The following is a 20857-nucleotide window of genomic DNA, read 5'->3' on the forward strand; positions in this document are numbered from 1 at the left end:
CAATTCATTTCCAGTTCAAATATGTTAACTGGATTGGGGAGGCAGCATTGAGGAAAAGATGAGAATGTTCAGTTTTTACTTTAAAAAAAAAAGTATGGAGATCCAGGTCCATCCATATAGTTTTGTTTTTTTGTTTCTTGTTTTATTTTTTATTTTATATTGGAGTATAGTTGATTAACAATGTTGTGTTAGTTTCAGGTGTACAGCAAAGTGATTCAGTTATTCATATGTGTATCTATTCTTTTTCAGATTCTTTCCCCATTTAGGTTATTACAGAATATTGAGCAGAATTCCCTGTGCTATACAGTAGGTCCTTCTTGGTTATTGATTTTAAATATAGCAGTGTGTACATGTCAATCTCAAACTCCCAATCTATCCCTCCCCCTACCCTTCCCCCAGTAACCATAAATTCATTCTCTAAGTCTGTGAGTCTGTTTCTGCTTTGTAAATAAGTTCATTTGTAGCATTTTTTAAAGATTCCGCATATAAGCGATATCATATGATATTTGTCTTTCTCTGTCTGACTTCACTTAGTATGATAATCTCCAGGTCCATCCATGTTGCTGCAAATGGCATTATTTCCTTCTTTTTAATGGCTGAGTAATTTTTGATGCAGCTTTTCTAGATGTTCTTTTTAGTGCATGATTTGAGTCAAGACCCTGGAATTGACAAAGTTCTATTATATTTATTTCAACGCAAGACATTTGTGTAAGGTTTACAGGATCACATCTAACAAACAGCTGCAGCTAGAGCCAATCAAGAAGCAGTCTCAGAGAGAAGGTTGTGTTTTTTAAGAGTTCCAAGTGATTTCACCACTGGAGCAGGTAAAGAGAGAGCCACCCCAGACTTTTCTCTGTCTTATATCCTAACATCCAATATGTTGGCCCCCAAATCCAACCACTTCCTCCCATTCCACTGTCTCTATTCTGGTAATAGTACTAATCCCTTGCTGGACCACTGGAACATCCTTTTATCTATTCTCCTGTCTTCTCCTTTTGTCATTCCATGGTATATTTTCCATATAGCTGCAGAGTGACTCTTTCAAAATGGAAGTCTGATCATATCGTGCCTTTGCTCAAGGCCTTCCATCCATTCAAATATCAGAGTAAAATATAAAATCTCTGCACCCAGCCCTCAATTTCATCTCTGGAATTTTTCCTCTCACTCTCGGCTGCAGTCACACTGGTCTGCAGTGTGGTCTCTTTGTTCTTTATCAAACATGCCAAGCACATTGCTGCCTTGGGGGTCTCTTCCCTTTCTGGTCCACAATCTGGAACGTTCTTCACTTCCTTTAGGTCACCGCTTAATAGTGGTCTTCGGAGATGAGGCTTTTCCAACCACACATGTCCTCCGTCATTCTCTATCTCCCTCTGTCTCTACGCTGCTTTAATTTGCTCTACAGCACAGAGTCCCACCTTATATATTATACATTTATCTCACTATTTGTCTTTCCCAACAGAATGTACTCCCCATGAGAGCAGGAAGTGTATCTGATTGGTTCACAGTTATATTGCCAACAACTGTCAGCACATGGTAACTACCCAGTAAACATTTGTGGCTGAATGAATCTTCTGTGCGAGTAGAGAGGCTGATTGAAAAAAGCAATTTACTCAAGGCTGAAACTAAGGCAGTCTGTGCTTCACTGATGATCGCATTCGTGATTTTGAATATGAGGGTTTGTCCCTTACTTCCAAACCTTGCATTTTCTAACAGACGCAGCTTCCTACCCTGCATGCGGCACTGCTACCAGAAGTAACCAAGTCAACAGGATGAAGCAGAGAATCGAGATTCCCTTGTGTAGCTCATCACTGTTATGGCCTCAGTGACATACTTCAGTTTGGCAGAGAGAACCAGCTCCCTCTCTCACATCCTCTGTAACCAAGAATAAGGGCCACTGCACACTTATGAGGCAGATGCAGGGACAAAATGACAGCAAAGTTAGAGGAATTAACTCAGGAGCATCCTGACAGAGTTAGTTCAGTGTTCAGTCTCCACACAGCAAGGCCTTTCTACTCAGGAGAAATGGAAGTTCTCCACTTTAGTTCTTTTCAGATTCACAATTCCTCCTGGGTAGTACATTAGGAATTAAATAAGCACAATGACTGTTTATTGATCCAAGAGGTACCTGTTTAGGGTCTTGCAGCTGTGTTGGTAATATCCCTGGCTGCACTTGTTACTTCATTCATTCTTTAGGCAGCATTTGTTTATCGAATACCTGCTCTATACTAGGCACTCAGTTATCTGCTGGGGTAGTTAGGAATCAATTAGACATGGTCCTTTTCCTAAAGAAATTGATAATCTAGTGGGAGAAACAGCATGCAGACATAGAGCTGGTTGTGTGCAAACCAAAAGTAAATAGGGTTCTCATCACAAGAAAAAAATTTGGTTTTCTGTTTCTTTACTTGTGTATCTATATGAGATGATCGATGTTCACTTAACTTATTGTGATAATCACTTCAGGAAGTATGTATATTAAATCATTATGCTGTGCACCTTAAGCTTATACAGCACTGTATGTCAATTATATCTGAATAAAACAGGAAGAAAAAAACCAAAAACATGTACACAGTGCTGTATGTAAATTATATCTCAACAAAGCTGGGGAAAAGATTTTTTAAAACTTTGAGATAATAAATATTTGTTCTTGTTGTTTTTTGAAGTAAATAGGGTTCCATGAGAGTGAAAACACAAGGAACTAAACCCACTTAGGGATGTGATGTTTTCACTGAAGGCTGAACAATTAGAAATAAGAGGAAGGGGTGCAATGAGGAGCCTGTCAGGAAAGGGACAGCATAAGTATAAGCCCAGGGTGGAGGGGGCATATCACTTTCAACAAACAGAAGGTGGCCTGAGTGGCCAATGCTGTGTAGGAAGTGGGAGAGGACAGGAAGATGAGCCTGGAGGCTAAAGAGGGGGCCAGATCGTGCAGGCCTTGCAGACTTCCTTGAAATGTTGGTCTTTAACCTGAGAACAAGAGGAAATCACTGAATCGTCTCAGGTAGGGAAATTGCACAGTCTGATTTGCATTTTCAGAAGTTCACTCTGGCTCCTGTGTGCAGAAGGGATGAAGGAGGACCAGGCAGAGGAGAGTGTCCTGTTGGGAGGGCATTGCATTTCCCCAGCTGACAGAGTATGCATCTTGCACTGGGGCTTTTATGGTAGAGATGGGGGAGTAGAAAGAAGAGTAGGCAGATTGACTGAGAGCAAAGCAATGGAAGAAATGTTCATATCTGGAGGTTCTGAAAATAGCTGTATTGATTTTGCATCTCATTTTCCAGATTCACTTTTACTTCTTTGCTGCAATGCAAATTTTGCCCCCACTTTACATCCACTCCACCCCTACTGAGACCATGTTACTTTGGTACTGAGTTGCCATAATTTGAATTGCATTTCTCCAGAAGGCTTGGGCATGAGGTACAGCAGGTGTGCTCTGATCAGCTCCGCACACCCTTAGAGTCGGCCCCACCCTGAAGCCCTGAGCTTACCCTCAGAGGAGATGAGTTACCTGCATTCTGGAGATGAGGAAAAATGACTAAAATTTTTTAAAATTTAGTTCTACTGGTGGTATTTCCTATAGTGGCTGATACTATAGTTCACAAAGCATCATTGTTGACCTGTTAAATTCTCTTAATCAACAAACTCTGGTGCAAATTTACCTAGTCTTTATTAAATGTTACAAACACTGTGGGGAAAAAAACCTTAAAATTTCACTTGTTAAGGCAATTATGAAACTTTACATTATTTTTTCCCATTCATGTTTTGCAAATATTTTCTTTTCACTTAAGCTATCTTGGTTGAAGATTTTCTAAAAACTATAACATTATACAATAGGCTTGATACCTTCCATTTACTTCATCGCATTAATCTGTGAATAGCAAATACCAAACTGGTAGAAAATGGCACACAAATATAAGAAAAAAAAAACATAAAAATAGGTGGAACACTGAACATAAAATAATGAAACTCTATAGTCAAAGGACCAAAACTGCCAACATTAATTTATAGATTGATAATTCCATGTATTCATGCACTCTTCATTCAAAATTATCTGATATATAATTCCTATATGATTTACATTAATGACAATTTATAGATCCATTAGAGGTTCCCAAACGGGGATCAAACGTGTTCTGGAAGGATTGTGAGGTTGTGTTTGGTGGAAGCAGACCCTTGAAGTAAAGGAACTGTAGGAAGTGGGCAAGGCACAGAGATTTCAATTTAGTCAGAACTGGTTGTATTGATTATATATTTATTTGAGGTATGGTATTCTATTGAATAAAGAAATCTCTGACTAAAAATATTAACAACAACCAAAAACATCCCACAAATTTATCTAAACCAGCTCTCTCGGGGATTTCCACTTCCAGCCATGAAGGAGAAGCCAGTAAGAGACCCACTTTCCTGCTGAGAACAACTAGAAATGCAGAATAAAAATAATTCCCTTGAAAGTATGGGACAGCAGCCAAAGGAGTTAAAACTTAGACTAGATCAAAAAGAGATGCTTGTTGAGAGGGACCCAATTTTCTGCATTTCACTTTTCCTCCCAGGGATTTGCTAATTCTTAGTATGGAAAGAGAAACTGAGATGCCAGGTAGAAGGTAGTTGCTGAGAGGAAGATAATTCTTTAGAGTTTTCATCAATCTCATAGGGCCAAGGAGGCAAAAACTGGAGTCCAGGACAGCCAAGGGAGCAAAGGCTAGGAGCTAAAGTCCCATAGGAGAAGGGAGACTCAAAGACTGGCCCTTTACTGCAAGTTTTCTTCCACAGTTTTTGCCTATTGTTACAATAGCAACAAACAAAAAGCACACTGAAGGCATACTAAAAGCAAATCATGATGATGGGAAAACAAAAATTGGAGTAAATGCTTCACAGATGAGGCAGGATACTAAATAATACATCTGATTCTCTGTTGGCATCTGGGAAGACAATTCCATAGGACTAGGGAAAATGAAAGGCAGACTAGACCTCAGAAAGTGTATAGACTATCTTCAATCCACTTCACTTGACTGAATTGAGATGGTTTGCCTCTCTGCTGCCCTTCAGATGACAGGATGAATTCTCTCTGGATAGAGAAAACATTATCTAGACTGCTATGGTCTGAATGTTTGTGTCCCCCCAGTATTCATGCATTGAAATCCTAATGCCCGGTGTGATGGTATTAGGAGGTGATGTCTTGAGAGCTTTGTAGGTCATGAAAGTGGAATCTTTATGAATGAGATTACTGTTCTTAATTTTTAACTTTTTATTTTATATTGGAGTATAGCCGATTAACAACGTTGTGACAGTTTCAAGTGCACAGCAAAGCGACCCTGACATACATATATACGTATCCACTCTCCCCCAAACTCCCCTCCCACCCAGGCTGCTACATAACATTGAGCAGAGGTCCCTGTGTTATACAGTAGGTCCTTGTTGGTTATCCATTTTAAATATAGCAGTGTGTATATGTCAATCCCAAACTCTCTAACTATCCCTTCCCCCTACCCTTCCCCACTGGTAATCATAAGTTCGTTCTCTAAGTCTGTGAGTCTGTTTCTGTTTTGTAAATAAGTTCATTTGTATCATTTCTTTTTAGATTCTGCATGTAAGCGATATCATACAATATTTCTCTTTCTCTGTCTGACTTACTTCACTCAGTATGACAATCTCCATTGTCCATTTCACTCTTTTTAATGGCTGAGTAATATTCCATTATATATATATGTACCACATCTTTATCTATTCATCTGTCGATGGACATTTAGGTTGTTTCCATGTCTTGGCTACTGTAAACAGTGTTGCAATGAACATTGGGGTACATGTATCCTTTCAGACCATGTTTTTCTCCAGATAGTGTATAAAAGGGACCCCACAGAGATCCCTCTCCCCTTCCACCATGTGAGAACACAGTGAGAAGTTGCCAGTTATGAACCAGGAAGAGGGCCTTCACCAAAACACATCTATTCTGGGGGCTTGATCTTGGACTTCCCAGCCCCCAGAACTGTGAGAAATATATTTCTGGTTTTACAGGCCATTGAGTTTGTGGTACTCTATTACAGCAGCCTGAATAGATGAAGACACCGACCCTCTATATTTTTTCATAAGCATGTTTGCCATTCAATCAAAAATTACCCAGTGTACTAAAAATAAATAATAATAATAATCAAGATAAAATCAAATAATAAAAACAGTCACCATAATAAAGTCTCCATTTTGAAAGCCTTAAAAGGCTCCATAATCACTTATTTAAACAAGTACAAATTCAATTAAATGAAACATGGCACATTCCAGTCACCAGGCAAACATCAGAGGTGAATTATAAAGAGTCTTAACTCCATTTTGAATATTTGACTGCTGACAGTGTTTAAGTCTCACTCTTCTCCCTTTTCCTCTTGCTCCACAACTGGGCAAACTGATAGGAAAACCCACCTTTTTTGGATGCCAGTAGGGGAATTTGAAGAAACATTCAAGATCCAGCCCCTCCGTGGAAATCTTGACTCCAGCCCCACAGCTTGATAAAGACCAAAAGCACCTGTTCATCTCTTTGCTGAAGCCACTGTGGACTGGCTTGGGCACCTGCTCTGCTCTCTCTAGAAAGTCCCACTATGTGAGTAAAAGAGCTGTTCATACCCTCTTGGTGGCTGCTGTTGTGTCATCAGTCTTGAAATCCAAGCTGATTTCAGGGGGCAGGGAAAGTTGCCCTCTGTGGGGCAACCACAAAACGGAAACAAAATTGATCCAAATATTGGAGTTGTTTGACTTGGATTTTTAAAATAACTCTGATTAATGTTTTTGTTTGTTTGTTTGTTTGTTTGTTTTTGCGGTACACAGGCCTCTCACTGTTGTGGCCTCTCCCGTTGCGGAGCACAGGCTCCGGACGCGCAGGCTCAGCGGCCATGGCTCATGGGCCTAGCCGCTCTGTGGCATGTGGGATCTTCCCCGACCGGAGCACGAACCTGTCTCCCTGCATCGGCAGGTGGACTCTCAACCACTGCGCCACCAGGGAAACCCTTGATTAATGTATTTTTTAAAGGAGATGACCTGATAATGAATTATACCAGAGAACTGGAATCATTTAAAAAAAAAATGAATCAACTAGAAATTCTTAAATAAAAATTGAATTCAGTAGATCAGTTTTAAGCATATTGAACACAGATGAGTGAGCTTAAAATTAGGTCAGTAGAAAATAACCAGATGTAAGTATAGCTTAGGAAGAAACTTATAGCCTTAAATGCACATATTTTTAAAATAAGAAGGGTTAAAAATCAATGATATAATTATCCATCTCAAAAAGTTAGAAAAAGAACAGTAAGTTATACCAGAAGAAAGCAGAAAAAAGAAATACAAAGATTGGAGCATAAATAAAATTTAAAGAAAAACAAAATCTACAAAGCTGAAAGCTGTGTTTTAGAAAAGATTATTAAATTGATCAAACTCTTACAAAACTAATCAATTAAAAAAAAGAGAAGACACCAATTAGCCATATGAGGAATGAATAAGAAAGAAAGAAAGAAAGAGTAGTACAAATTCTCACACATTAAAAAAAATTAGAAGACATGGGCAATTTTATGCTGAAAACTTACAAAATTAAATTTAAATAAATTCCTAGAATACAACTTACCAAAGCTGACCCAAAAGGAAATAGAAAATTTAAATAGTCTTAGGTTTTAAAAAAAAGAACCTGTACTTTAAAAAATCTCCCTCAAATAAATACCCAGGCTCAGATTGCTATATCAGTGAATTCCTCCAAATATTTAAAAAAATATATAATGCCAGTCTTACACATTCATTCACTCCCAGAAAACAGAAAGATGGAATAATTTCTTACTCATTTTTTGAGGGAAAGCATAATTTTGATACCTCTGAAGGAGAATAAAGGAGACAAAAATCATACAACTGTCTCAAAATGTGCAGAAATTTTGTTTGGTATAATTTTATACATATTCATGATTTTTTAAAATCTTAGTGAAGGAATAACAGAAGACAACTAAATTAATCTACTAAAAGTATCTGCAAGAAATCTAGAACAATCAATATAATTAGTGGTAAAATATTTAAATTTTATCACTGTGATCTAAAAGTAACAGAAATATCTATTACCACAATATCGATCTGAACATCTGGCTAGTGCAATAATGCAAGGAATAAACAAGATACAAGGACTGGAAAAAAAGAAATACAACTGTCATAATTTTCAGACAGCATGATTGTGTATACAGAAAATCCTAAAGGCTACAGTCAAAATTTGGCATTAGTAAGTGAATTTATCAAGTTAATGGATATGAAAATCAATATATCAACCAAATTTTTCATATTATAGACACAAAAACTAAGGCCCAGAAAAGTGCCCAAGTCCATACAGACACTTTCAAAATGGAAAAATGGTGACTCTCAGCCCAGCACTCAAGTTTTCTTACATGTATGCATCAGCAATGAAGCACTTGTTTGAAGTACATAAGCTACAGAAATGTTTTCAATTCCTGTTCACCTCTAATCAAACACAGGCTAGTGCATACCCTAGCCATGGCACCTCCCGGGTATCAAGAAATTCTAAAATGCTGCTGCAGTGACCACACAGCGGGAAGGAAAGGAACAACTAAGGGAAGCAAATCAGCAACGGTCTGAAATGTGGAGTCTGAAAGACATGAAGCTGCTGCTTCTGGCACAAGTTGTGGATCAAGGATCACCCAGAGTGGCTGGATTCCCCTTCAGTGAAACCTACAGATGGGATGAAGGGAAATGGTGGGTGTGTCCAGGTCTATCACAGGAGAAGGGAGAAAGAGTAGACGAGTGGGCTACTTGGTCCTGGCCTCACATTTACACAGGGAATCAAGCTTGAACTTCAAACATCATCTACAAATGAGGTTACACACAGAATTACAGAAAGACACTGACAGGACTGAAAGTAGGAGATGTTTATCATATAACTTTGAAGTCATGTCCTTTGCTTCGTCCTTAATGCCTACGACACTATGAATTAACATTCTCTATAAATTCTGCAGTTATCATGTAAATACTGTGATTATATGTATGGGATGATGTATCTGTAGGTTAATATTATTATTTATTACATACAAATATTTTAAACTTTTGTAGCATTCATTCAGCATTCTTTCTTTCCTCCTCTTCCTCTCTGTGTCCTTCTACCCCTTTTTCTCCTTCTTTACCTGCTCTTTCTCAAAATAACAGAAAGGGCCAGAACTTCCAAGGCAACCTTGGAAAGACTCTGGATTCTTCAATGGCCAGTTTGGAGCTTGGAATTTCTGTGTAGAATGTGAAGACTAATAGGGTGCTTGCCCCATCCGTGGGGACAGAGCCAGAAAGACTGTCTTGATATTATAAGTATGACCCTATCTTTAGCTCTAGTCTGGTGTCACCTCAAGACACTGGAGCTATGGTAGGAAGTTCAAGGGTTTTATTTTAGTAGTTTCAGCTTTTGCATGTTCAGCTTGCCAACTGCTGTCATGGGTGATATCTCAGCCTGTGTCCTAGAGGACCAGGGGCCTCCTCGAGGCTTGATGTAGGACTTCCTGCAGGCTGAGTGTTCAGCCCCAGAAGCGACAGCAGTGCTGGATTAACCAAAGAGTGAACCAAGCACATGCTTAGGGCACAATTAAATTGGAGCACAACCCCATCACTCACTGCAAGAAAAATGGAGAGGATTTCATATCTGATGAACTTATTCAGAATTTAATTTTGCCATCCAAAGAAAATAAAAAGTAATTTATTTAATTTTTAGCTTGCATTTAAGTTGTCTGCAGTTTTGAGTAATTTTATTTTATTTTTGAGTTACAGTGGGGCTATACCAGAGTTTTTGTTGCTGTTTTTGCTGTTGTTTCTAAGTACTCAGACCCTGAAAAAGTTTTAAACTGGCTCTGATAACCATTCCCTTAATTTGCCAGGACCCTTGCCCTCCTTGACTCTTTTTCTCTATCACACACATTTCCTGTTCAGCATCTCTCTTTTCTATGTAGCCCCACATCACTCAGTCCAACCTTTGCCAAGCTGTTGGTTTTCAACTCTTAGATTTAGGCAGTCTGGTTAACATTTCACTTTTATTTTGTTTCCCCTGAACAATATTTTTTCTCAAAATCACACAGCACAATTTTGCATTTATAAAGCAACTCCCACAGATGTCTCTAACACAGAGAATATACTTAGGACCTGAACTTACACTCCTACTACTGCCCCAAGATCCTTCACCAGGAGTTCAGACATCTCTTATAGGGAGGGGGGATTGATTTTTACATGTTCATAATGTGGCCAGCTAATCCAGGCTTAGGTGAGTGGAGTGGAGATGGGGACGAAAAGGGAACAGTGTTTAAATCTCCTTTTGGCAATTTGAATTCTATTCCCTCTAATCAAACCTGGTCTTCAGAACTTTGGAGGGTCCTTTCTATTGCTCCTGTTTCAGCCTCTGCTTATTGTTCAGGAAAATTAGCAGACATGTTTCAGAACACGTTTAGAATTGTCTAATACAGAGAGGAGAGATTACTGAAAACCTGTTTCCTTTGCAAGGGATGGAGTCAACAGAAAATAAAAGAAAGATCCAGGAAAACCATAGAAGGATGGCCTGTTGAAATTCCAAGAGACATGTAGAGATTAAACCCACTGATAAATTCTAGTCTTGGGCCTCTCTTGACTTACCTCCACCAGCTTGTTGGCATGCTCGCGGAAAACCTGGGCGTATTCCTTCACTTCTTTCTCATTCCCACTTTTTGCAGCCTCAATGAGAACTAGCAAAGGGACGTTGGTTTCCAAGAAGGAATCAGATATGTGATCCATCACTGCTTTCCGAAGCTACAGTGAAAACAAAAACAGAGACACACACAATTAAGGAACAGAGGAATTGTCTATTTGAGCGTATTACTCATTTAGCCATATGAATTATATCACTGCCTGGAAATAGTTTTTCTAAAGTCCCAGTTCTCATGGTCCACAGGCATAACGTTCCAACTCTCTTTTTAATCTTGCTGGTGCTTATCACATCAAAGGAATGCAAAGAGATATGACTGATGAATGATTCTGAATTAACTGTATTGTAGGTCAACTTGAAAGTTGACCTACGCGTGGCCTGTAGCTCATTACATTATAGGCTCTCCTTATCAAAGTTCTGCTCTCATCCTTCATTGGCCAAATGTCTCCCTTCAGGTTTTGAATCTTGATTCAGCTCAAAAACTTGCGCTCTTTAGAAAAAGGAGAAATGTAGGCATCATTCAACAGGTGGGGAGAACTTTAGGTGAACTGGGCCTTGAAGCCACCCTAAAACCTTACCGCTCTGCAGTCTCCTACCCTTTATAGATCCACTGTTTGTATTTAATGGAGGTGGAAACATGAAACATCTAACGATATCAAAAATGTGTCTGCCCAGATGCCATGATGATATAGTTGCTGTGCTCCAAAAAGAAGTACTGACAATTATTCTTCAGGGTAAGTTAGAATAAACATACCCAAATTTCTAACAGTGCATAATTACACATCATTCCCACATTGTTAAAATGGGAAGCAGGGCAGCTGCATGAAAATGAAATGAAAGTGTACTGAACAATTACCTTAGTGCTGCTTTGTTCATAACTGTCAGAATGTATACAGGGAAAAAACACCCCAAATACAAGTAAATACGAGAGAAGATGATAAACAATGTGTATATTTTCCAAACAAATATTCCTATTCAGGAGTATTCAGGCAAATCTTTTGATAAGGTGATACACATACATATTTATCATTGGTCAGAGGAAAATTTTGCACAAATCTCGGTTCCTTTTTGCACTAATTACCATAAAGTATGCATGTGTGTATGTGTAGCTTAGTTTTGGTTCAACTCTGGATTGAGTTGGACATTTCACCATATAAAATATAACAAAGCCTATGGAAAATTAACATTAATTAGTTACTCATTTAGCAAGGTGTGTTAAATTTCTGCTTGAGAATAATGTTTTTATTAGTGAACCCATATATTCTGGGTATATATGATGTGTCAGACAACTAAGGTTAACCAAGATCTTTACATATTACATTACTTAATCCTCACAACAATACTATGAGATAGGGACTATTCTTATGCCAGTTTTTCAAATGAAGAAAGTGGGACTTGGAAAAGTTAAATAACTTGCCTGCCATCATAAGGTGGCAAGTAGCAGAAGCCACTATGAAAAACTCTGAAAGGGACAGTGCAGTGGACACTTGAAACTGACCTGGCTTGGCTCTCTTCCAGGACAGAGACCCTCATGAAGGAGAAACTACTGGGAGTGAAATCAAAATTGAACTGGATGGGGACAACAGAGATAAAAGAAAGGGAAAGTCCAAGTAAAGTGGGGACAATTGTCAGAGCCAGGCTATCTCACCAGTCAAGCCACTGTGTTGTTTTTTTAACCTTAAAATTTTTATTTTGGTAGAATATATATAGCATAAAGTTTTCCATTTTAACCATTTTTAAGTGTACAATTCGGTGTCATTAATTAGCTTCACAATGTTGTACAACCAACACCATCATATAATTCCAAAATATTTCCATCACCCCAAATAGAATTGTATAAACATTAAGCAAAAATTCCCCATGCTTCCCTCCTCCCAGCCCCTGATAAATCTACTCTCTGTCTCTATGAATTTGCCTATTCTAGAACATTCATATAAGTGAAATCATACAGTATTTGTCATTTTGTGTCTAAGCCACTGTACTTTTAAATGTTACACAAAAGTAACAGGAGTGAGAGCTCTGTGAAGCTAGAAGACCCATCTGCTCTTCTAGCCTCTGTCTAAACCTTCAGGAAGATTGAGTTCACATAAAAATGAACAACTTGAAATCATCAAGGTCAAAACTCACATAAAATTATTATAAGAAAAATATATCATCTCTACACAAACTAAAAGCATGCCAGAAAAATATGCCTGTAAAACAAATTAAAACTGTAATCTACTATTTCAAACATATTAAAATACACTAAAAATTGATGCAAGATATGAAAGAACATAAATTAGAAAAGAAGAAATTATAGGATGAGGTCATGAAACTCAGAAAAGAATTATAAATAAAAGAAAAATCATTTGAAGACTAAACAAGAATGAATAAACACAATTGCAAATGCCTCAAGAGAAATAAAAAGAGAAAACAAGGAAAAATTTTTACCCAAAATAAATTTTTGGAAAAGAGATTTAAAAAATTTGAGTAAAGGTGACAAATATTGGAGATAGGCAAAGAAAATTCAATTTATGGCTACTAGAGGTCCCTAAAGAAGAAAATCAAAGCAAGAAAACAGAAAGAATACTAAGAACTCTAATTCATGAAAGTTTTCCTCAATATATATATATAAAATTTTCAATTAAAGTGTTATTATATAAATATAATCACTTACATATTTATTTTATATAATTATTTTAAAATATATAAATTATATTCTTTATACATTCAATGTAGAAATATATATTCTATATAGAAATATATATTATATATATATAAACTATTTTCTGAAAAAGCGTATCATGTACTTGAGAAGAGTGACCTATACTATCAACCAAGAAAACTGGATTCTAAAGAAAAAAGGGGCAAATCCTATGTACTTAGGCAAATAGAGCAAGTGACTTATAAAGGAAAGAAAATCAGATGATGACCAGACTTTTCAACAGCAAAGCTTTTGCCAGAAGAAAATGAAATACCATATTTAAGATACTCAAGGGAAGAAAATATGAGCTAAGAATTTTATAACCAGCAAAACTGACTTTCAAGGATATAAGCCACAGACCAAACTTGATCAACATGCAAGAACTCAGAAAATATTGTTTCTATGAGACTTAGGGAATCTGTTAGAGAACGAACTTTACCTGGCAAAATAACTAGAAAAACATCAACATAATATCTAGAAAAACATAAGTACTGGCAGTGAGCATTCAATATATACATGTTTATAGAACTAAGAATATAGGATAGTCAAATGGGAGAGAGTATAATATAAAATGGAAGTATGCTCTGGCAATGAAGAGGTAAAAATGAAAAGAGAAAGGGAATAGGATATTTTTTGTGAAAAGATTTTAACTATCTTATGTAATTTTAATTATAATGGTACTATGAAGATTGCTATTCTAACACTATTGTGTTTCAAGGTAAAATAAAGCAAACAGTTATGAAAGTTTATTTCTCATCTCTTGTGTTCTTGCTAACCAGAAGTGTTGGTGTGGAAGAAAGACGATGTAATATAGAAGAGGTTAAGGAAAAACCCTATAATCCTAGATCTGAAGTAGAAATATCAGTATGAACACATGAGATTTTAAAGTGAAAACACATACACACACACACACACATACACACACATACAATTTCCAAGTTCTGTCCAATGAAAAGGTCTAAGAACAATGGCCAGCCCAGTAGCAATGAACATCTTGAAATACAATTTTCCCCTAAACCAAACTAGGACTTCTTAGAGAAATGGTTGATTCCAATTTCTTTGGGGCTAGAAATATACAAATAGCCTGGAATATCTTATTATACCAGACAGCAAAGAGAGATCAAAGACTAGGGTCATGTAAAAATAACTCAGGGGGCTCCCACTTGGCCAAAGACTAGACAATTTAAACGTCACAAAGAATAAAAATTCCAGTGTCTTGAAACCCATCAAATATGTTTAAATGAGTTTATAATAACTAAAATATAATAATAATTAATTGGTCACCTTCAGAGGATGACAAAGAACCGATTCATTTATCTTGGAAGAATCAAGAATACATCTTGCCTTTCCTACATGAACTGAAATTCTTTGTAACGAGGAAAATGTCTGTCTATAAATTTAGTCCACTTAATAAATGAAGACAAAATGATAGAATATCACCATTTTGCAACCTTTAATGAATTAAGACATCAGACAATGAACAATAGTGGTTGAAAACACCACAAAAAAGATACAACAATTTAAGAATTGTGAATCACTATATTGTACACCCATAACTTATATAATATTGTATATCAACTATACTTCAATTTAAAAAAAGAGAGAGAGAACCAGACATTATGTGCCTTCTGATGAAACAGCACAATCCCAAGTATGGTGATGCCAAAGGGATCAAACTTGAACATGGTAGAAGCTCTGGATCCCCTTGGTGGTTTACACAAAATATAAAAGACAGAATAACATATGGGACTGCATCACACATATCTATTCAGCTAAATGCAAACTCTGGAAACCTTACAGTACAAACCATCCGGGTTCCTCAACAGATAGATTATAAGCAAAAGAAAGGGATGGAAGGGGATGCAACAGATTAAGAGATTAAAACATAAATCCCCAAACGTGGGCAAACCTAAACTATATCATCTGAAGATGAATATCAGAGGAATGAATACCACAAAGGAAAGGAAGTGAGCATTCTCAAAGTCAGGATAATGTTGCTTTTTGAGGGAGGCAGGAAATATAAAAGGCGTTTCTACGGAGGCTGGCAAAGTCTATTTCTTGACCTGGGTAGTAGTTACAAGAGTGTTTGCATAATGATAATACTTATTGTGTGTGGATTTCTATATATATGCTTTATTTTATAATTAAAAATTTCAAAAAAAAGGAAACATTTCTCATGCACACTTTTCCAATTTTATCTAGATGGAATACAGCCATGACCCCAAGGTGACCTGGGAAGCCATGAATTGAAGATGGTGTACAACCCCTGTTCCCCCCAATCAACCTACACCTGAATACATGGAGCAGAGCTTCCCAGTGTTCTGTCACTGGCCCAGTATTGTTACATGATTAAGAATGCAATTCTATTTTGTTGGAGCTGTTGCACATTTTGAAGTTTATTAGTTATAGTAGTTGGTCTGTTCTAACTTAACTAGAACACGTTGAAACAGATCTCTTTTTTTTCCTGCCAATTCTGTCTTCTTTTAGGCTACCTTTCCTTCCCTTGATTCTTCCTACTTAAAAGGTGGGCCCCAGGCCAGTATCATTGCCATTTCCTGGGAGTTTGTTACAAAATCAAGCCTCAGGCCCATCCCAGACTTCCATTTCAATCAGAATCTGCATTTTAATAAAAAGCCTAGGTGATTCCTATGCACAATAAAGTTTGAAGAGCACCGCCCTAGAAGACCTATCGTATCAGTTAAGTTCTTAGTTGCAAGCATTAGAAACTGATTTTGGAAGGTTTAAGCAGAAAAGCTCTCCTGTTAGTTGAAAGAAAGAACAGAATACAAAAATGTTAGGACAGGGTTTCCCTGGTGGCGCAGTGGTTAAGAATCCACCTGCCAGTGCAGGGGACAAGGGTTCGAGCCCTGGTCTGGGAAGATCCCACATGTCACGGAGCAACTAGATCCATGCGCCACAACTACTGAGCCTGCACTCTAGAGACTGCAAGCCACAACTACTGAGCTCACGCACCACAACTACTGAATTCCACGTGCCTAGAGCCCGTGTGCCACAACAAGAGAAGCCACCACAATGAGAAGTCCGCGCACCACAACGAAGAGTAGCCCCTGCTCGCCGCAACTAGAGAAAGCCCGCATGCAGCAACAAAGACACAACACAGCCAAAAATAAAATTAAAAAATAAATAAATTTATAAAAAAACTGTTAGGACACTGTGTCTTTATGTCATTAGCTTCTGATGCAAAGTCTTAGGCAAATGAAACTGATTTTTATCTGAGTGAAATACAGACCCAAACTCTGGGTCATGTGTAAACATCTAGTTGCAAGGGTGAAGGAGGAAGGTGTTGGGAGGAAAGCACTTTGTAAAAACAAGTGTTCTGGCCACTTTAGCTTCTTATATACCAAAATTTATATAATGAGGAATTCCCCAAACATAGGGAAGGAATTCAGATGCTGACTCAAAACCAAAAAATGACCAATAAAGAATAGATCTGGTAGAATAATAATTCAGGTACTCAAGCATGGGTGGAAGGTGGAAAAAATAATATATTTGTAGGAAAAAATTAAAGGTGAAGGGTTGTCTGTAAGGAACAATATCAGAAACTATGGTCTGGGACAGGAATGGCAAGTATACCGCCACATTTCCTTGCTATGCCTACACCAGACATGACTAATCAATCAGTGTTCTTTTATTCTGAGCTCAAATACCATTTCATAATCCTTCTTAGGACAGTGTTCCAGATACCTAATGCCAATAAATCCTATTTCTTCTGCAGAAGGAAAGCTTTCTTTCTTTGCTGAATCTTACCTGCAATTTAAGTGTTTTTGCATGCAAACCTTTAGGTGGAATTGTCTCCGAGCATCTGACAATCCAGTGCCATCTTGATTTTTCAGAAATAAGAGTTAACACCCAGATCTAGGCTGGGCTCATGATATTTAAGAAGTGGCTGATTGTTTTAACATGTCTTATCATTTAGACAGATGTTTAGAAAAATCTTGTTAAGAATAATAGTATTCACTTCACTGCAATGATGTAAGATACACCAATCAAGGTCAAATTCAGGGTAGATCGTGATTTTAAATGGGCTCAAAACTTTGAACCTTAAATCTTTCCATGGATACAGCTGCTCTGGGCTCTTCACAATCACTGACACATTTTACCATATTTCCTTAAGCTTTGGGGTGTAATTGTTATTAAAAATGAAATATCAAAACAACAAAGTGTCTGGGCCAGGAGCCATCTAGCCTAGGGGCTTGACAAGAATTAAGCCTCATTAAGTCAGGCAAATTTTAGCCAGTCTGAAGGTCAATTAAGGTAATCAGTCAGTGCAGTAATCCACCCAAAACCACTTTAATAAGCTAAGGTGCTGCCAATGCACACAGTGCACTGGTAATGACAGCACTGCTCACAGTTTGGGATGGGGGTGGGGGCAGCTGTGGGGGGAGCAGAGGCATATCTATGAAGCTTGTGCAAGAGCACTCAGAGAATAATCACTTTTTTTCCCCTTTATTTTATTTTCTTTATGAGAAACACATAAAATCCTTTGGTCATTCTATTCATTATCCTGATGGCACTATCTTCTGTGAAGCAAAATCATTTTAATTGGGATACCAGCTTCTTTCCTTAATGAAACCAATTACTCCTCTAAAAAAAGGAAAAAAAAGAAGAAGAACAGTTCATCAGGCTTCATGCTTTTCTCCATATACCCCTCTCCCCAGTTCAGGCCCTAGTGAATCAATTCAAAGCACAACTGTCATCATTAGAAACACCAATGTGCATGGCCCTAAATAACAAACACAGGATGGTTTAGTTTAGTCAGATAAACAGTCCATGCCCTCTAGATTTCTCCTCTAGGAGTGCTGATGCAGTCAAGATAACAGTTGATACATATCTTGCTGATGGATTAAAAAGCACTGAGTAGATAACTGTAGTAGATTTGTTATATGAATGGCCCCATTCTTCACCCTCCTCTACTCAAGCCCATTGCCATGTAACTCTGTATTGTCTGCCTTCTCTGGCTCTGAGCTGGGCCATGTGGCATGCTTAGGGTCAATGGATGTTGACCATTATGATGCATGCAGGGGTGACTTTGCTTGGTCCAGTGGACTTGCTTGGTTTAGTTAGTCTGCCATTCTCATGAGTAGGACATGCCTAGGCTAGACTGCTTGTCCCAGGAGGAGGGAGACAAACATGTGGAATAGAACTAAGTCACCTCAGTCATTCCCATCAAGACCATCTTAGGTCAGTGAAGAGCAACTGAACCCATACACGTGAAAAGGCTTGACTAAGGTGACCATCTTCGACTACTGAGCAACAAATGCTATTTCTGCATGCCATTGAGATATTATACTGCACTACTGTGACAAGAGATGACTGATAATATACATATTAAACTAGAATAAGTTTTTGTGGTCACTGAACCATTTTTGGGGGGAGACACCATCAAAATAAATTTCTGATCAATCAGTTGACTGGTTGGTGTCATTCTAACTCAGTTCTTTGGCCAAAAGTGCTGGATTAACAGTACATGTACAATTATAAGCTCTGGGCTATGTTTAAAAACATCACAGCTGCAATTTCTTATTTGTATAAATTTAACAAATTATTTAGTTTGAAATTGTACTGAAAACACAAGTCTTGGGGACTAGGACAGGGAAGGGTTGGTCAGGGATCATCCTGAAGAATAGCAGCAGGTACTTGGCTCCTTCTGCTGGCTCCACTTTCTGTCCCAGTATGCACAGCACCATACCAAAGTCCCCTTCTTACTCCACAGTAGGCAAGGGCAATTCCTTTCATGGGGAGAATGAAATACTGCCTTAGGATCCCAGGCAGTCCTGGGTCATCATGGATCTCCAGATGGCCTCAATCCAGCATGTACAGCAGCTTTCCTTAGTGCTGGTAAAAATGTTAGCAGAACATGGAGCCCATAATCACTTGAGGCAATACAAGGAAGCAAAAGAGAGATTGGTGGAATGGAGGGTAAATGCAGAAGGCAGAAGTGGATTGCAGCAGTGGGCCATGGAGAAAAGGTGGCAAAAAGGGGAGCAGGAAAGGATTGGGGAAAATTAGTATGTCATATTAGCAGACTTTAATGCTTATTTTGTATCAGACACTGTTCTAAATGCTTGGAATAACTCAGTTATTTCTCTGACAAGACCTGGGTACTATTTTCTCCATTTTATAGGTGAGGAAACTGAGGCAATTGAATGTTACTTGTCCATATTCACATGGCTGATAAGTGGCAGTGGCAGGATTTGAACCCAGGCTGGCCCCAGAGTTCACGCTCTGAACTAGTAGTATATGCAACCGCTCCTTTGTCTAAATTTTTCCAGCTTTGCATACATTATTGACTGAAAGCAAAGGTATATAGATACTGATGGTCCATCAAATTCCAGGAACATACGTGATCCAGCTTTCTGGATGATGAGTGAAGTGCATGAAGAATTCTAGAAGACTCCCCCAGGATAATAAAAGAAAAAAAAAAAAAAGAAAACCCCAGTAGAGAGGATGAGAAACAGACCCAGGGGCAGATGGATATCCCAAGAGGGAGTAAGTTGTCCCTCCAGAGGAAGAAGTGATGCTGAGTCCTAATGAATCCCCATTCCAGGAGCTGAAAGGGACCTCCTGTATACTCACTATGAGACTCTGTGACTTCCTGGGGCTTTATGAGTCTGTAAAGAAAAAAAAAAAAAAAAATGGAGGACTCATGGGTCAAGATATGTCTACTGCAAAAACATGTCCATGGGTCATACTTGCTTTTATGTAACTATCTTATTAAAACTTTTTGGTCAAAGTGCTTTTTTCTTTTTTTTTGCGGTATGCTGGCCTCTCACTGCTGTGGCCTCTCCCGTTGCAGAGCACAGGCTCCGGACGCGCAGGCTCAGAGGCCATGGCTCACGGGCCCAGCTGCTCCACGGCATGGGGCATCTTCCCGGACTGGGGCACGAACCCGTGTCCCCTGCATTGGCAGGCGGACTCTCAACCACTGCGCCACCAGGGAAGCCCTGTTGAAGTGTTTTAAAACAGTAAATTGTCAGATTCTCAACAAAGGCTCAAGTCAACATAAGTGAGAGTCCTCCCAGAAATGATTGGGATTCACTTCCCCTGCTTTCAGATGGTAATTATGGTATGTATGAAAATCTATAAACCAGGTGGTGACAGAGGTTAGAATGGATTTGCATTATTATAGAGATATCTTTGAAAGGTGCAGATGAAGGTTAGTACTGTGACAATCTAGCATTCTAGTTTTTTTCTCATTCTTAAGAGTTTTAGGATCAAATCATATTCATCCTAAATATATCTATCTATTACATAGTCCATGAGCAAAGGCACATCCAAAATTGAGAGCCAGAGTCCTAAGCAGCCAGGACCAGGGACACCTTGAACTTGGTATCATCCAGCAAGTGCAGGGACTCATAAATACTGCCTTCATTAGCTCATGAGCCCTGTGATTTGTGTCTCTGATGAATAGGGGCACAATTTTTTGACCCCTCCAGTAAACAGGCAATGTAATTCCTCTGTAAATTGACTATTAGAAT

At 38.3% G+C, this 20857-nt stretch overlaps 1 protein-coding gene across 2 annotated transcripts in view; it reads right to left on the reverse strand.

Annotated features, from left to right (window-relative positions):
- CTNNA2 (catenin alpha 2) overlaps positions 1-20857 on the reverse strand; it is a 1199753-nt gene that overhangs the window by 221381 nt on the left and 957515 nt on the right. For both annotated transcript variants that reach the window (XM_079940963.1, XM_079940964.1), the window contains one exon: positions 10627-10779. In XM_079940963.1, the coding sequence (XP_079797089.1) occupies positions 10627-10779 (153 nt within the window). The remainder of the gene's footprint in view (positions 1-10626; positions 10780-20857) is intronic.

This window comes from Stenella coeruleoalba (assembly GCF_951394435.1).
Source record: "Stenella coeruleoalba genome assembly, chromosome: 13".
NCBI classification, from domain to species: Eukaryota; Metazoa; Chordata; class Mammalia; order Artiodactyla; family Delphinidae; genus Stenella; species Stenella coeruleoalba.